Here is a 15030-nt window from a genome sequence, read left to right as displayed (position 1 = left end):
ACTTGGAATTGCATAGAAGGACAGTAAAGAATCAGCATATTCCATTGGCGGTTAGAAAGTAGGAGAGGAAGTGTAATTAATTAATTAATTAACCCCCCTGAGGAGTATAATGGAGGAAATTGCATAACGACCTACAGGGTAACTACATGACTAGTGAGAAGGCTCAGATAGTGACAGATTGTTCTACAATGGTTGGAGGAACATTAAATATGGGAGTATCTGCATTACTCTTGTAAATTGCTTCACCATCCCAGATAAGAATGAAATATACCCAACAGAAATGCGTGAGACTTATGAGTATCGCTTGCAAATGTCAACAGACCGTTTGGAACTGTTAAATGTCTCATCATATCCCCTTCATAATTTAATTATCTTTATTTAATAATAAAGTATCAGGGAAAATTATAGCCAAGAAGTGGATGATCTCAACCAACTTTTTCTAGCTCATAATTTTACATATTAATGAAGAATTGACTATACAGTACATGGCATTTGATCTCTGTGTGTTTGAAACAGGGCTTCAAAGAACCCAGGAAGTACATTGCTGCACAAGGTAATGCATTTGGTATTTCAACATTATGCTTGAAAAATCCTTTTCTTCCCCTTGGAAGGAAGTATTTCTCACCTTGTGTTGGTTGGATTCTTAGGTCCCAGGGATGAAACGGTGGAGGATTTCTGGAGGATGATCTGGGAACAAAAAGCCACAGTGATTGTCATGGTCACACGGTGTGAAGAAGGGAACAGGGTGAGGACCACATGTTCCGAGCGCCAAGGTTGGGCTTGGGAAAGAACATGGCAGACTGCATTTGGAGAAGCCATGCGCATGGGCTTGTTGACTGGCAGAGATATTTCTCTGTTTTGTTCAGTGTTAATATTCAGTTACGTATTTGTGAATGTAGAAGAATAAAATTGTTACATATGTAAATATATAAATGTGTAACATTTAAATACATTGGCTTCATTGCTAGGTTTTTTCCTTGGCTCCTTTTTTTTATTTTTTGGCTAGTCCAGGACCTTGAATTCAGGGACTGAGCACTGTCCTTGGCTTCTTTTTGCTCAAGGCTAGCACTCTGCCACTTGAGCCACAGTGCCACTTCTGGCTTCTTCTATATATGTGGTGCTGGGGAATCAAACCCAAGGCTGCACGTGTACAAGGCAAGCACTCTTGCCACTAGGCCATATTCTAAGGCCCTTTCCTTGGCTCTTGACTTTCTATTTTCAGTCCCAGGGCTTGAACTCAGGGCCTGGGCACTTTCCCTTATCCTGCTTGCTCAAGGCTAGCTCTCTACCTTGTGAGCTACAGTTTCACTTCCGGCTTTTTGGTGGTTAATTGAAGATAAGCGTCTCCTGTACTTTCTGGCCTGGTCTGGCATTGAACTGTGATCAGGCATGAGCCATAAGCACTCAGCTTGGTCCCTAATTTTTGAGCATGATTTTAGTCTCTATGTGTTAACCTCATAAGTACTTGTGAATACTCCAAGCAAAGCTGACCAGGGGCAGATAGTTCAGAAGGCAGAGAGTTGGGTGTTAGGAGGAAAAGCCCCTGGGCTACCACCATTGCCCTCATCACCCTGAAACGGACGGACCACAGCAATCCCTTCCTTTCTGCAACTGGGCAATCTCACATGCAGCTAGGTCTGGAAAGTTCTGCTAAGTAGATAGAAGGAGATCCTTTTGGGCCATATTAATGAAAAACGATACATTTGTAGCCGTGATTTAAGGTATATAGGCTATATTCTCATGAAAACACAAAAGACATGTTATAATTATACTCCTACTTGAGGAACGGCTGGAACTCTTGAAAGGTGGGAAAGAATGACGGAAGTGGTGGCATTGATCAAGATGCCTTGTACTTGTGACGGATTAGTTGAATTGAAACCCTTTGTATGACTACTTAAAGATAAAAAAGGTTATTGTAAAAAGAAGAAAGATAATTTTTTAATGGAATAATGAGCAAAGGTTTTGGTACATGCAGATTAATGCATTTTGGGGTTGGTGCTTTTAAAGGTTGCTTTCTCCCAGTGAAAAGCTGAATTCATTTATTTATCTTTTCTAACTCTAGAACAAATGTGCAGAATACTGGCCATCGATGGAGGAGGGGACACGGTCTTTTGGGGATGTTATTGTAAAGATCAATGAACACAAGAGATGTCCAGATTACATTATTCAGAAGCTGAGCATCACAAGTGTGAGTTCATCTTATGAATATAATTTGGCTTTGCTATGCTTATAGGAAGAAAACGCTGGAAGATTAAATATGAGAAATTAAGACACACCTAGAAACAATCATTTAAACCATCTTGAGCAGGAAAAGCTGGGTTAGATCATGAATACAAGCTAACCGACTCAAATTTAAGTTCCTGGCCCAAGACCCATTGGTCCTTCCAAATCAAAAGTATCTATTATGGTGGATCCTTGAAGCATTTTTCAAAGGGTACATTAGATGTTTTGAATCAATGATTAAATTATTAAATGAATAAAGAGATCATCCTTTTCAATGGGTCCTAACTGTTATGGAAACCATTTTTATGCAGATGGTACAACTCACCAGCACTATCAAGTCCTAACTACATAGGAGAAACAGAGCACTTCATTCAGAAAATAAAGAGGTCAAAGTGACCTTGGTAATAGTTGAAATGGAAGGTAATGGCATATTGTATAATTCCACATGTGAGAAAATTCCAAGTAAACAAGCTTATAAAGGCAGAAAGTGAGTGGCTGCCTTGGGCTAAGAGGTCAGAACAGGAGCAAGTGGGCTCGTTAGTCTAGACTTTCATTTTATGGTGACCAAACATCCTACCATTATTTAGTAGTGGTGTGTCACTTTGTGATTCAAATCCAAACACCTTTTCATTAAAAAAAAAAAAAACCCAACAAGTACGCAAGGAAAACTTTCCGATTTGTGGACTATATCTCCAGGATGATGTTTGCTTTATGTAAAGAGTTGAACTGTTTCCTGCATTCCGTTTTTGTGGGAGGCTTTGGGTGACACCCATTCATTGGATGCTCTTCAGGTAACAGTAGTCAGTCTGGATTGCTGTTCCCAGTCCACTGAACGCTTTCCGATGGGAAAATGATACACCAGCTAATCCAGTTTGACTATTCATTGTCTCAAGGCTGGTTTAAGCTGAAGGCAAACCCAGCCCCGGCTGGGAGGAGCACCCCGAAAGAGTCCCTAGCCGCAGGAGGAGGAGGCCTGGCGGTCGAGTTCTGTAGTTGGCTTTGAGAAACCAAAGGTCGCTTCAACGAAAACTATTGTCTTGTGATAGAAAAAAGAAAAGGCATCGGGCAGGGAAGTGACTCACATTCAGTTCACCAGCTGGCCGGACCACGGCGTGCCCGACGACCCGCACCTGCTGCTCCGGCTGCGCCGGCGGGTCAACGCCTTCAGCAACTTCTTCAGCGGGCCCATTGTCGTGCACTGCAGGTAGCCACCTACCCACCCACCCACCCACCTTCCCACCCGGCCTCCTGACCTTCTAGCTTTCAGATAGCGCCTCTCCTTTGTGCCCTGGCAGGTTTTGAACCAAGTCCACCTCACCTATGCTTCCCATGTACAAGCTGGGATTGTAGGGGTGGGCCACGGTGCCCAGAAAGAAACATGATTCCTAGCTCTGCTTACGTGTGCGTTTGTGTTCCCAGTGCGGGCGTGGGGCGCACGGGCACCTACATTGGGATCGACGCCATGCTGGAAGGCCTGGAGGCCGAGGGCAAAGTGGACGTGTATGGCTATGTGGTCAAGCTGAGGCGACAGAGGTGTCTGATGGTGCAAGTGGAGGTGCGTCCCGACGGGCGAGGGGGGGCTTACCTGTGCGTTGGATCTCTTCTGGAGCAGTGGGAATGAGCATGATCGTAACGCAGACAGAAATTCTCCCCCAACTTCCAGATACAGATAGTCTTACCTGAAAACAAAAATGTGGTAACTGCCCACCGCACAGACATGTGCATGTAGGTGTACTATGGAAAATAGATGAATGTTACATATATTTCAATGCAGCATGTCATATATATATCATAGCAATAATGAAATACCATTTACACATACCAGACTGGGATAAAAGGGCCACGACATCAAACTGGGACACATCGGGTGAAATGAAAATTGAGGAGATGCCATCAACAGCATAATGTAACTTCTAAAGTTCAAATCTTGCCTTGAATTCTTTGCCCTGGTCGTCTTTGGACTTTATGTAATCATTTTATGTCTCAGTTTGGTCTTTGCAAAAATGGAGATTGAGGTAGTGCTTCCTTCTTATTGAAGGCCCAGTACATCCTGATCCATCAGGCCCTGGTGGAATACAATCAGTTCGGAGAAACAGAAGTGAACTTGTCTGAATTGCAATCCTGTCTCCACAATATGAAGAAGAGAGACCCGCCCACGGAGCCGTCTCCACTGGAGGCTGAATTTCAGGTACTGACGAAAATTACTGGTCCACTTTCTGGGTGTCTGCAAGGCTCTTGGCATTCTTCTTTGACCTGGTTCTCAACATAATCAATAAAACACAGACTAGTGAAGACCCTAAGACTGGGATAACTTGAAAAAAAGGCCTGGCTTTACACAGCTATTATATAGGAGACTTAGTTAAGCCCAGAAGTCTGATCCTACTGTAAACACCTTCAACTGTTCCTCATTAACCTGGTACAAAAGAAACAGTCAAAACAAGAACCTATTTGTAGCCACAAAATTGGCCTGCCAGGGGCAGTGTGGCATCTCATCTTGAAAAACTGCATCTGGTTTTGGTTTGCAAAGGAAATAATTAGAGGGTTTTATGACTTATTAGGAAGTCGAACTGGCTAAAGCTGGTAGACAGAAAGTAAAAGCCAAGTGTATGTGTCCTGACCTGTTTATTAGACAATTATTCTTACCACTAATCTAGAATGTCGTTGCCCATGGTTTCACAAAGGTGGTGGAGCTGTCTTTTCAAACTGCTTAGTTGTCAACTTGAGCACAGGAGGAGGAGAGCTCAAAGCCAGCCAGGGTAGAAAGGTTGGCCACATTACATCTATGAGTAACAAACAAAAAATCAGGATGGAGCGGGGCACTGATGCCTCACACCTGTAATCCTGGCTACTCAGGCGGCCGCGATCAGAGAATCACGGTTCAAAGACAGCCCGGGAAAGAAAGTCTGTGAGACTCATCTCCAATTAACCACTCGAAAACGGGAAGAAGAGGAGCTGTGGGTCAAAATGGAAGAGTGCTAGCCTTGAGTAAAGAGCACAGGGATAGTGCTGAGCCCTGAGTTTAAGCCGCATTACTGACCACACACACACATACACACACACACACACACACACACACACACACACACACACAGAGTCAAAATGGGGCATGGCTCAATTGGTAGAACACCAGCTTTGCAAGCAAGCTGAATGAGCACAAGGCTCTGCGTTCAAAGCTCAGAACGGACAAAAGCAAAGATGAAATGCTTTCTTTCTCTGGGGACTCATGCTCCGATAATTAAGCTCATATCTAGATTTTTAAAGGCATTTTCCCTTGTGCTTTCTTCTCAGAGACTTCCTTCGTACAGGAATTGGAGGACACAGCACATGGGGAGTCAGGAGGAAAATAAGAAGAAAAACAGAAATTCTAATGTCATACCATGTATGTTATTTTTATACCTTATAAAGATGGGTTGAGCTGGACTTACTAATTTTGGTTTTAATTATCTTTAAGTAGTTGTACAGAGACGGTGCCATGTTACTAAGCAGTTTATGATACAATGCTTCTGGGTCAGTGCCGGCCCCTTGGTCCATATCGTCCTCCTTCAACCCTCTCCTACCCTGACTCTTTTTAATCTTGTAGAATCTATCAAGAGTTCCTGACATAAGTCAGGTCAAGAGTACATTTCTTTTTGGGCAATGTCTCCCCTTCCCTCGCTCTCTCCCAGTTTTCCCCTCCCATCCCCACCAACAAGATGTATAGTTCCTTTTCAACACAGTGAGTTCACCCTTTGTCCCTCCATTTCTGTCCCCCTTTAACTTCCCCAAAGATAGGTAAATGAACAAACAATATAAAAGGAAATTACAAAGCACCCGGCAACAAACAAACAAAATACCTCTTTTACTTCCTGGAGTACACTTTGATCAATATTATTCATTTCATAAGTATGGTCAGATGCCCATAGCTATTGTGCCTATGTGATCCTTTCCTAAGAATAAACTGGATAAAATATAAGCCAAACTGATAAACTAGACAAGCAACTAAATCACATTAAAGCAGGGCTGACATAGTTATTTCTACAGAACCCTTTACCAATATAGTGAAAATATAGAATTGATCATAATGTAAACAGATTGACCAGGTTATTATACATTTAAAATACTTTTATTATTATCTTTCCATAGTTGTACAAAGTGGTTTCAACTCAATGTGTCAGTACACAGGTATATATCTTAATCAGAGTTATTCCTTCCATCCTTCTCCATGGTTCCAAATCCGTGCCATTCCCTCACTGGGGAAAAAAAAAACAAAAAACAAAAAACCGAGAGAGACAAATTTAGGACTGAGTGATTTTTGGATTAATAATATTGAACCTGACATATGTACTCAAGGGATACTTGTAATTTACTGTTAGTAGAGTAAATGGAGTGAAAAATCTAAGTTATGTATCTTTGTAATGCACCTCAAGGAGAATCATGATATTTATTCCTTAGAACAACTAGAACGTACATGTAGCAGATTGAAGAGTATTTTTTATGTTCTTTGTTTTCTCTTGAAGCATTTTGGAAGCCATCTAGTTTTAAGATATATTTTAAATTTGCTAATCAGTACTTAATGTCATGTAAAATCTTCCTGCGTGCCGGTGAATGTATTTACCTCTGGATGAGTGTTCATTTCCACATGCCTCTAGTTTGATGATTTCTATTTTGTTCGTGGTGCTGGAGGTTGAACCCGGGGACTTGAATTAGGAGTTTGAGCTGCCACTGAGCTACATCCCCTGCCTTTGCTTTGTTTCATACAGATGACTATAACAGAGTACCCCTCAAGCATGACCTGGAGATGAGCAAGGAGAGCGAGCCTGGCTCGGATGACTCGTCAGACGAAGACAGTGACTCCGAAGAAACGAGCAAATACATCAATGCGTCTTTTATAATGGTGTGTATTTCATTTCCACACACCCGTGAGCTCACCCTATGAAACTCTTATCTGTGTGGTATAATGGAATAGATCTATGTTAGATCATCTAATAATTTTATACAAGAATCCTGAGCCTGGTCATAACTACATATTGATTTACACAAACGTTCAACTTTTAATGATGTATTTTCTTTTTGTGTCTGTGTGCACCTGTCCTGGGGCTTGAACTCTGGGCCTGGATGATGTCCTTAAGCTTTTGCCTTTTTTATTTTTGGCTCAAGGCTAGCACTCCACCATTTAAGCCACAGCTCCACTTCCTGCTTTTTTGGTAGCTAATTGGAGGTACGAGGCTCATTAACTTTGCTGCCCAGGCTGGCTTTGAACAGCAATTCTCAGACCTCAGCCCCCTAAGAAGTTAGAATTGTAGTTTTGAACCGCAGGAGTCCAGCTTGTCTTTTAATTTAATGAACAACTTAAAGCCCAATGGGTTTGAAAAGTAACAATACTGTTGGCTATATTTTATGACAAAATATGATTATTAACACATTCATTTAATAAGTAAAATTTAAAAAAATGCCAGAATTTGGACATTTTTATTCTTGTCCAGATATACAAATTATACAAAAATTCACATTTGTGTATCTGCATAGTTAAAAATATTTTATTCTGATTAACTGGGGTATTGTGGCTGTGTCACATATGTTATAAACAAGTCTCAGTTGAGATTTCCAATTGAGGAATTTTCAGCAATCAGTAATACTTGTTACATATACACTGTATTGGATTGTTTCTTTTCCAAATTTTCCTAAAACACATGTTCACTTAATATTAATTGAACTCTGCTACATCATAAGAATGTACACTACTAATAAAAAGAGAGAAATGATGAAGATGATTTCAAATACTTATGTAAAATCCTTTCATCCTATTGCTCTAATTTCTCTAGAGGAAAAATATGATCTTTCGGAAGCAAAACTTTTTTGCAAGAGAATACCGTATGTCTAGGGCTTGATTTTATGTTATTAGCTACAAGTTATTATCAGAATATTTTACACCTAGCTCTATATTTTTCTTGGACCTGAGAATCAGCATAGACTTAATTTCTGTCACCACTTTGGCATCAAGGTGTAAAACCATTTTTCTAAATGGCTAATAAAATTCCAGTGCTGTCTTCAGAGGGGAGTGCTAACCACGTCCTACCTTTGCTTTTTAAAGAGTTATTGGAAGCCAGAAGCGATGATAGCTACCCAGGGACCATTGACGGAGACCATCAGCGACTTCTGGCAGATGATCTTCCAAAGAAAAGTCAAGGTTATTGTTATGCTGACAGAACTCAAGCATGGAGACCAGGTCAGTGCTTTGGAGACTCAAAAAAAAAGAAAGCCTTTCTATTACAAAATGTCACTCTCCCATTCTTGAGTTGCTGGCATGATGGTAACACTGTGTCTTTTTGACCCCTCTGTGTCCTAATTCCACCATTTAGGAGGACTGGGGCCATGGTGGCGGGAGGGTGGGGCTTATCTGTCACCTGGTGCTATAGCTCTCATGGTCGGCTCTGCAGTCCTACACAGGGCTCGCTGATTGTCCACAACACAACATCAGCAGTGCCCGGAGAAACTGTAGCTCTTTCTTCCATTGAGATAAAAGACCAAACAAACTCCTCTTCTGACATTAAACACCACCAGAAATGAGGCCTTCATGGAGCTTTCCATTTCCCTCTTGTTTGCAGGGTTTACAACCCCGTCCTCCATTCTGGACAAGCAGGGTTGCAGACTGCCTTAGCATTTGCATTATCATGATTCAGCCTTAATTTACTAACATTTGTTTGGTGGTGGTGGTGGTTGTGGAGCTGGAACTCAGGGCTTGGGTGCTGTCCCTGAGCTTTTTTTTATTGCTCAAGGCGAGTGCTCTACTACTTTGAGCCACAGCACCACTTCCAGTTTTCTGGTAGTTAATTGAAGATAAGAGTCTCACAGAACTTTCCTGCCTGGGCTGGCATTGAACTACAATTCTCAGATCTCAGCTTTCTGAGTTGGTAGGATTGCAGGTGTGAGCCACCTGGACCTGGCTTATCTCTCCCTCTTGACCTATCTATACTATCTCTGTTTCACTTGCTCTCACTCTTGCTTGTGCTCACTGTTGGAAATTACAGGGACTTGAATTCAGGACTTTAGAATTTCTAGACAAATATTCTGTCTCTTAAGCCATGTCCCTTTTCCTCATAGATTTGTTTTTTGCTGTAGTTTTTGCTTTTCTCAGAATAAGGACTATGACTCTCCTACTTGCACTTTTTCTCTGTAGCAGGAATAGCACCTGTGAATCAGCATATTCATCTTATTTGTTAAGATGAAGTCTTACTAACTTTTTTCCCTGGCTAGCCTCAGACTGAGTTCAACCTCCAGAATAGCTTGGCTTAAAGGCATAAGCCACAATACCCAGCCTATTCGTGTGTAAAGGTATATATGTTCAGATTTCCACCATGGAAAGTAAAGAAACAGAATGAAAGTACAGACCAAGACTGCCCACAACTGAGGATGGTAGGATTGAAGTTGGTGGAAAGCAGCAAAGAGAGAAGTTGGAAACATTTTGGTAATTCACACACACTCCAATCTCACCCTGGCTTAGATAGTCCATCCATTTATCTCTTCATGGAGTTGGTCATTAAGATTCAGGGAGGAAAATCTTCCTTCATCAAAGACCAGTGGGGAAATGGGAGGGAGGAAGGCTGAGTCATGGAGGACTTATGACTGATGTAGCTTAATGTATGAATTTTGAAGAAGTGGCCAGGATGTAGAAGGGATGAACAAATCTCACATCTCAGAGGATTCCACTAGGGAAGACAGAGCAAGTCCTGGACCCCCTGATCGTCCCCAAGGTTTCTTTCCTTGCCCACGGAAAGACCACATATTTGCTAGATGGATCTTCACCATATTTAAAATAAAATGTAGATTTTTATGGTTAGTTGTCAATTTTAATACATAATTGATCATTTCCCATTTAATAGAAAATAAGGAAGGTGAGAAGGAGGAAGAAAGAGGGTGATGAGGGAGAGAGAAGAACAGAGAGAGATGAGAAAGGAGAGAGATTCTTTGAATGCTTTACATCGCAAGTGCATAGGAGTAGAATTGGTTAAACCCTGTTCTTTTGGTTAAACTGTGTTGTCCTTATCTAGGAAATGTGTGCCCAGTACTGGGGGACAGGCAAGCAAACCTACGGAGATTTAGAAGTTGACATGAAGGACACAAGCCAATCTGCAGGTTACACCCTCCGAGTATTTGAACTGAGACATTCCAAGGTAATAAATTATCTTGAAGGCATTTGTATTTTAGTGTAATTATCTTGATGGCCAAAGTAGTGCCAGTTATGTTACGCAATCAAAGACACCATCTTTATGAATGCTCAGAATGGAATTTTTCATTGTGTAAATGGATGCAGCCGTGACAAGCGCTGGGCTGAGCTGGGCTCCTTCTATTCTGGTTTCAGAGGAAAGACCCTCGTACCGTGTTCCAGTATCAGTACACAGCCTGGAAAGAGGAACAGCTTCCAGCAGAACCCAAAGAACTAGTCTCCATGATTCAAAGCCTCAAACAGAAGCTCCCCGGGAGGAATTCTTCCAACGGGAATAAGTATCATAAGAGCGCACCTATCCTAATTCATTGCAGGTGGGTGAGACAGGATGGAAAGTACTTGGCCTCTGGGCTCGCACTTTCTCTTAAGTTCTATACACATCACCACTTGGAAGACCTTGGAGGGGCTCTCTACTTCCTTGGGTTTTCTCTCCATAGCACAGATGCTATAGAAATGATTCCACTGTAATTCCGTAAGTGAAAGCTGTGATTTCTCTCATACTAACTTTCATGTTGCCTTCACATTTGGGAGATCCATTTGGTTGTGGGCTACTCATTTTATGTTTGGAGCAGTATAAACTTTTGTAAGATGTGGGAAGGTAGGGGGAAAGAGACCACATTATTTTGATGTAAATCAGTTTCTAGCTGTGCCAGGATTGTCTCTAAAGCTCGGTTGTTTTTCTCATCCATTATAACTGGTCCTAACCTTTTTCGATTTAAATCAGCTATATTTACAACCACAAAGAACTAAAGAGGAGAAAGTAGATCATTAAGGCCTAAGCCAAATATTTTTAACTTAAATTTTATTATAAAGGTGATGTACAGAGGGCTTACAATTACATTAAGTTAGGAAATGAGTATATTCCTTTTGATGTTACCCCCTCCTTCATTTTCCCCTTACCCCTCAAGTTGTAAAGTTAATTTCTAATGTGGTGTCTAGTGAATATCATTGTTGAATTGGTTCACCCTTTGTCCTGCTGTTTCTGTGATTCCTCTTCCCTTCCCCAAATCAGATAAACATATATAAGACAACAGGTACAAAAAAAAAAAAAAAACAGTGACAACAAGGACTAAACCAAAGGAAAAAACAAGAACAGAGAAATAAGTACAAACAGTGCAAAAAACACACACCTCGTTTCCATTTCTTGCAGTTCATTTCCATAAGAATCATTTTATATGGGCTATATGCACATAGCTATTGAGCCATTGTGATTCTCTCCTAAGAATATCCTAGACACATTGTAGTTACTACAAGTGAGGGAAACCATGGTGCCTAGTTTCTTTGGGTCTGACTTATTTCACTTAAGACTTTCCAAGTCTTTCCATTTCATTACAAATAGGGTGATATTCTTTCTGATGGAAGCATAGAATTCCACTGTGTATATGTAGCACATTTTCTTGATCCACTCATCTACTAAGGGGCATCTGGGTTGCTTCCATATCTTAGCTATGGTAAACAATTCAGAAGCCAAATATTTTTAAACTACAGAATTATCAAAGTCATAAATTGACATAGCTTGCCCCAGAATGCATTAAGCAGAAAGAAACTAGCACTTAAAAAAAGATGGTTATAATAATCACGAAGTAAACAAAAATGTGTGCCACGGTTCTGTTTCTGTGCCAGTATCACCTTCTCCTTTTTCTTCCGTTCCTTGTATAGGGATGGAGCTGAGCACACAGGCGTGTTCTGTGCTTTGGTCAATCTTTTGGAAAGCGCAGAAACAGAAGAGGTCATAGATGTTTTCCAAGTAGTAAAGTCTCTGCGTAAAGCCAGGCCAGGGATGGTTACCACATTTGTAAGTATACCTCACGTTGACTTCAATGTGCTTTGCATTTTTATTTGATAAATTTCCCCTTCCCCTCCCCTCCCCTCCTCACCTCCCTTCCCTTTTTCACATTGAAATATTATGTATATAAATGAGACTTAGTGTCTGCCAGCAATTTGCTATGACAATTCATGAAGGATACTTTTCTAAATGTGAAGGAACTGTGTAATTTCCCTTTTTGTTAGACCATTACCAATTAGTATCATCAAATAACAGAGCGTCCCAAAATTTAGTAGCTTGCAGAACATTAATTATAGTTCATTACTAGCGGGTCCATCTGCTGCCGTGTTCTAGTGATCTGTTCCCGCCCAGCTGATGAAACCAGGCTCATGCATTAGCTGATGCGCCCATTGGCTCTGACTGGTCTAACATGACCTCCGCTGCCCAGGGCTGGTAATCGGCTGACATTGAGGGATGGCAGCAGGGATGAGTGGGCCACAGGTCTCCCCCATCTATAAGTTGGACCCAGATCCTTCACAGGAAGTGACAGAACCCCAGCAGCGTGAGCAACCCACAAGTGTTTCACTCTATACTTTCTCAGCCAGTCATGCCTCGAACCCAGACCCACAGGAAGGGTGGGAAAGCAGAAGAGTCTGCATTCACTTTGCAAGGAGACGAGGGGAGAGAGCGAGCGTCATGGTGTGCTGGCAACGGTCACGTCTCCTCCTGTGTGACTGTCGCTGGGTTATCATGTGGGAATCACTAATTATTCACAATGTGAGCACAGTGACTAAACACCTCAGAGACTTTCAGTGTGGTATGAACTGAGGGTGCACAGATCGATTTTTAAAATGTGACCTGCCTGTGTACTTGCAGCATTATGAAACTGTTCAGTACTGAAAAGGATGTAGTAGTTACAATGACAGGGCAACTCCAAGAGCATCACTGAGGCCCCTTCCTGTAAGCTGGGCAGATCTGCGTGAGCTTGCTGGTGCAGGTATTGTTGCTCTGGTTCTTAGATAATGGGCCAATGTTAGACAAGAGGAGAAGCACAAACATGGCTTCCTAGTCCCAGGCCTGGTGCTGAGATGTCCCATGGTTGGCTGAAGGAGGGAACACCTGTTTGGTGTGACCATAAGGTCCATTGTGACATTTCTCTGCAGTCACCTCTTTAGAACCATAGGCAAAGTTATTAAGATGTTTTATTTTTGTTGCCAGTCCTGGGGCATAGACTCCGGGCCTGAGCACTGTCCCTGGCTTCTTTTTGCTCAAGGCTAGCACTCTGCCACTTGAGCCACAGTGCCACTTCTGGCCATTTTCTGTATATGTGGTGCTGAGGAATCGATCCCAGAGCTTCATGTATATGAGGCGAGCACTCTACCACTAGGCCATATTCCCAGCCCCATAGGCAAAGTTATTTAGGATGCTCTTGAGGAGAACACGCTGAACGACCCTTCATTCCTCCAGACTTCCACAAGTCAATGGTTATTCTTGCTCCTTTTTTTCCATTGGACATAAAACAGTTGCGTCAGCCTCCCTCATAATTTTCTGTCACTTTGCTTTGCTAGGAAGAGTACCAGTTCCTCTATGACACCATTGCTGCCTACTACCCTGCCCAGAATGGACAGGTCAAAAGAGCCAGCAAGCAACAGGATCGAATTGAATTTGATAATGAAGTGGACAAAGCAAAGAACGATGCTAACTGTGTCCATCCACCTGCTGCCCCAGATAAGACCCACGACGCAAATGAGGAGGGGGGAAGCTCTGAAGCCACACATGGTGCCCAGGAACCAGAACATTCTGCCAATGGTCCTGCAGCTTCAGCTTTAACTCCAAGTTCATAGGAAAAGACATCCCTGGGGCACCACGAAGTCTCCTATTAGTGGTTATTCTGTGTTTCTTTTTTTACTACTATGGTGAAAGTATTTAAGTTGCTTTGGCTAAAATGTTTTGTACAGTCTTACGCTTATTTTGAAACTTTTTTCAGCAAAAACATCTGTGTGTGTACATGTTTCTGTTGGCATGTGTGTGATGAACAGAGAGACTGAGAAACAGAGATGTATGGGTAGGGGCAGGGGGAACACTTTCAACGGAGCCCAGATTCTTTTGAGAAATTGTCTTTCTGTCTTTCTGAAGAAAACGCACATCTTATATTGGAGCTGTGAGCTTGAAGGATCTGTTGTTCAAATCATCATTGGGTGATCATGAAAGAGTAGCAACATGGACTTTCTAAAAAGATCTCAAGATGTTCCTCCTTGTTCTGTTTGTGGATTTCTTACTGTTTTTTCTTACTTCTACAGAGCGTTCAAACAAGTCGATAATGTGTGTCTAGCTACTATAAGAAGGTTCATTAAATTAAAATTAGAAAATCTTATACTCCAGTGTACTGAAACTTAGTTCACTATCTTTTTAAGCATATTTAATCTAATTTAAAGATTTTTGAGGAAGCCTACCTTCATAACCACAGGGGTTTATAACTCTACCACATGGATTACCTTCTGTATGTTTTGTGACTATTATTGCTTAATATTCTTGACTGAATCCTTTTTGTTACAAGTGAATTTAAGGATCTTTGAAATAAATGCAGTAGATATTGAAGCTTCTGTGATTAAAAAATAGGAATTTGCAAATATATTTGTGCCAAATATTTATATATGAAATATAATATAGTTATTTTGTGAAATTCAGCTTTGATATGTGAAAAACAACATTGAGTATGCATAATTCCCATTGTAGGCCAGGAATCTTCATTAATGTGAATTTATTTTGAATTTCTTAACAGTTTAAGAACTAGTATTGATAGCCATCATAAAATTAAGAGATTTCCTTTCTTGTTTAT

The 15030-nt window shown here is 41.4% G+C and overlaps 1 protein-coding gene across 1 annotated transcript in view; it reads left to right on the top strand.

Moving 5' to 3' along the window:
- The window catches only part of Ptprc (protein tyrosine phosphatase receptor type C), an 89448-nt gene extending 75192 nt beyond the window's left edge, over nt 1-14256 (top strand). Inside the window, exons 20-32 of the mRNA XM_048358255.1 lie at nt 517-553; nt 648-745; nt 2063-2188; nt 3270-3427; nt 3643-3778; nt 4262-4411; nt 5512-5602; nt 6963-7096; nt 8294-8428; nt 10251-10373; nt 10562-10740; nt 12086-12221; nt 13760-14256. Coding sequence (XP_048214212.1) covers nt 517-553; nt 648-745; nt 2063-2188; nt 3270-3427; nt 3643-3778; nt 4262-4411; nt 5512-5602; nt 6963-7096; nt 8294-8428; nt 10251-10373; nt 10562-10740; nt 12086-12221; nt 13760-14035 — 1779 coding nt within the window. The 3' untranslated portion in view covers nt 14036-14256. The remainder of the gene's footprint in view (nt 1-516; nt 554-647; nt 746-2062; nt 2189-3269; nt 3428-3642; nt 3779-4261; nt 4412-5511; nt 5603-6962; nt 7097-8293; nt 8429-10250; nt 10374-10561; nt 10741-12085; nt 12222-13759) is intronic.
- The last annotated feature ends 774 nt before the right edge of the window (nt 14257-15030 follow it).

Source organism: Perognathus longimembris, chromosome 11, assembly GCF_023159225.1.
Source record: "Perognathus longimembris pacificus isolate PPM17 chromosome 11, ASM2315922v1, whole genome shotgun sequence".
Lineage (NCBI taxonomy): Eukaryota > Metazoa > Chordata > Mammalia > Rodentia > Heteromyidae > Perognathus > Perognathus longimembris.
The sequence above is the reverse complement of the archived record's forward strand: the minus strand, read 5'-3'. Positions and strand labels throughout refer to the sequence as shown.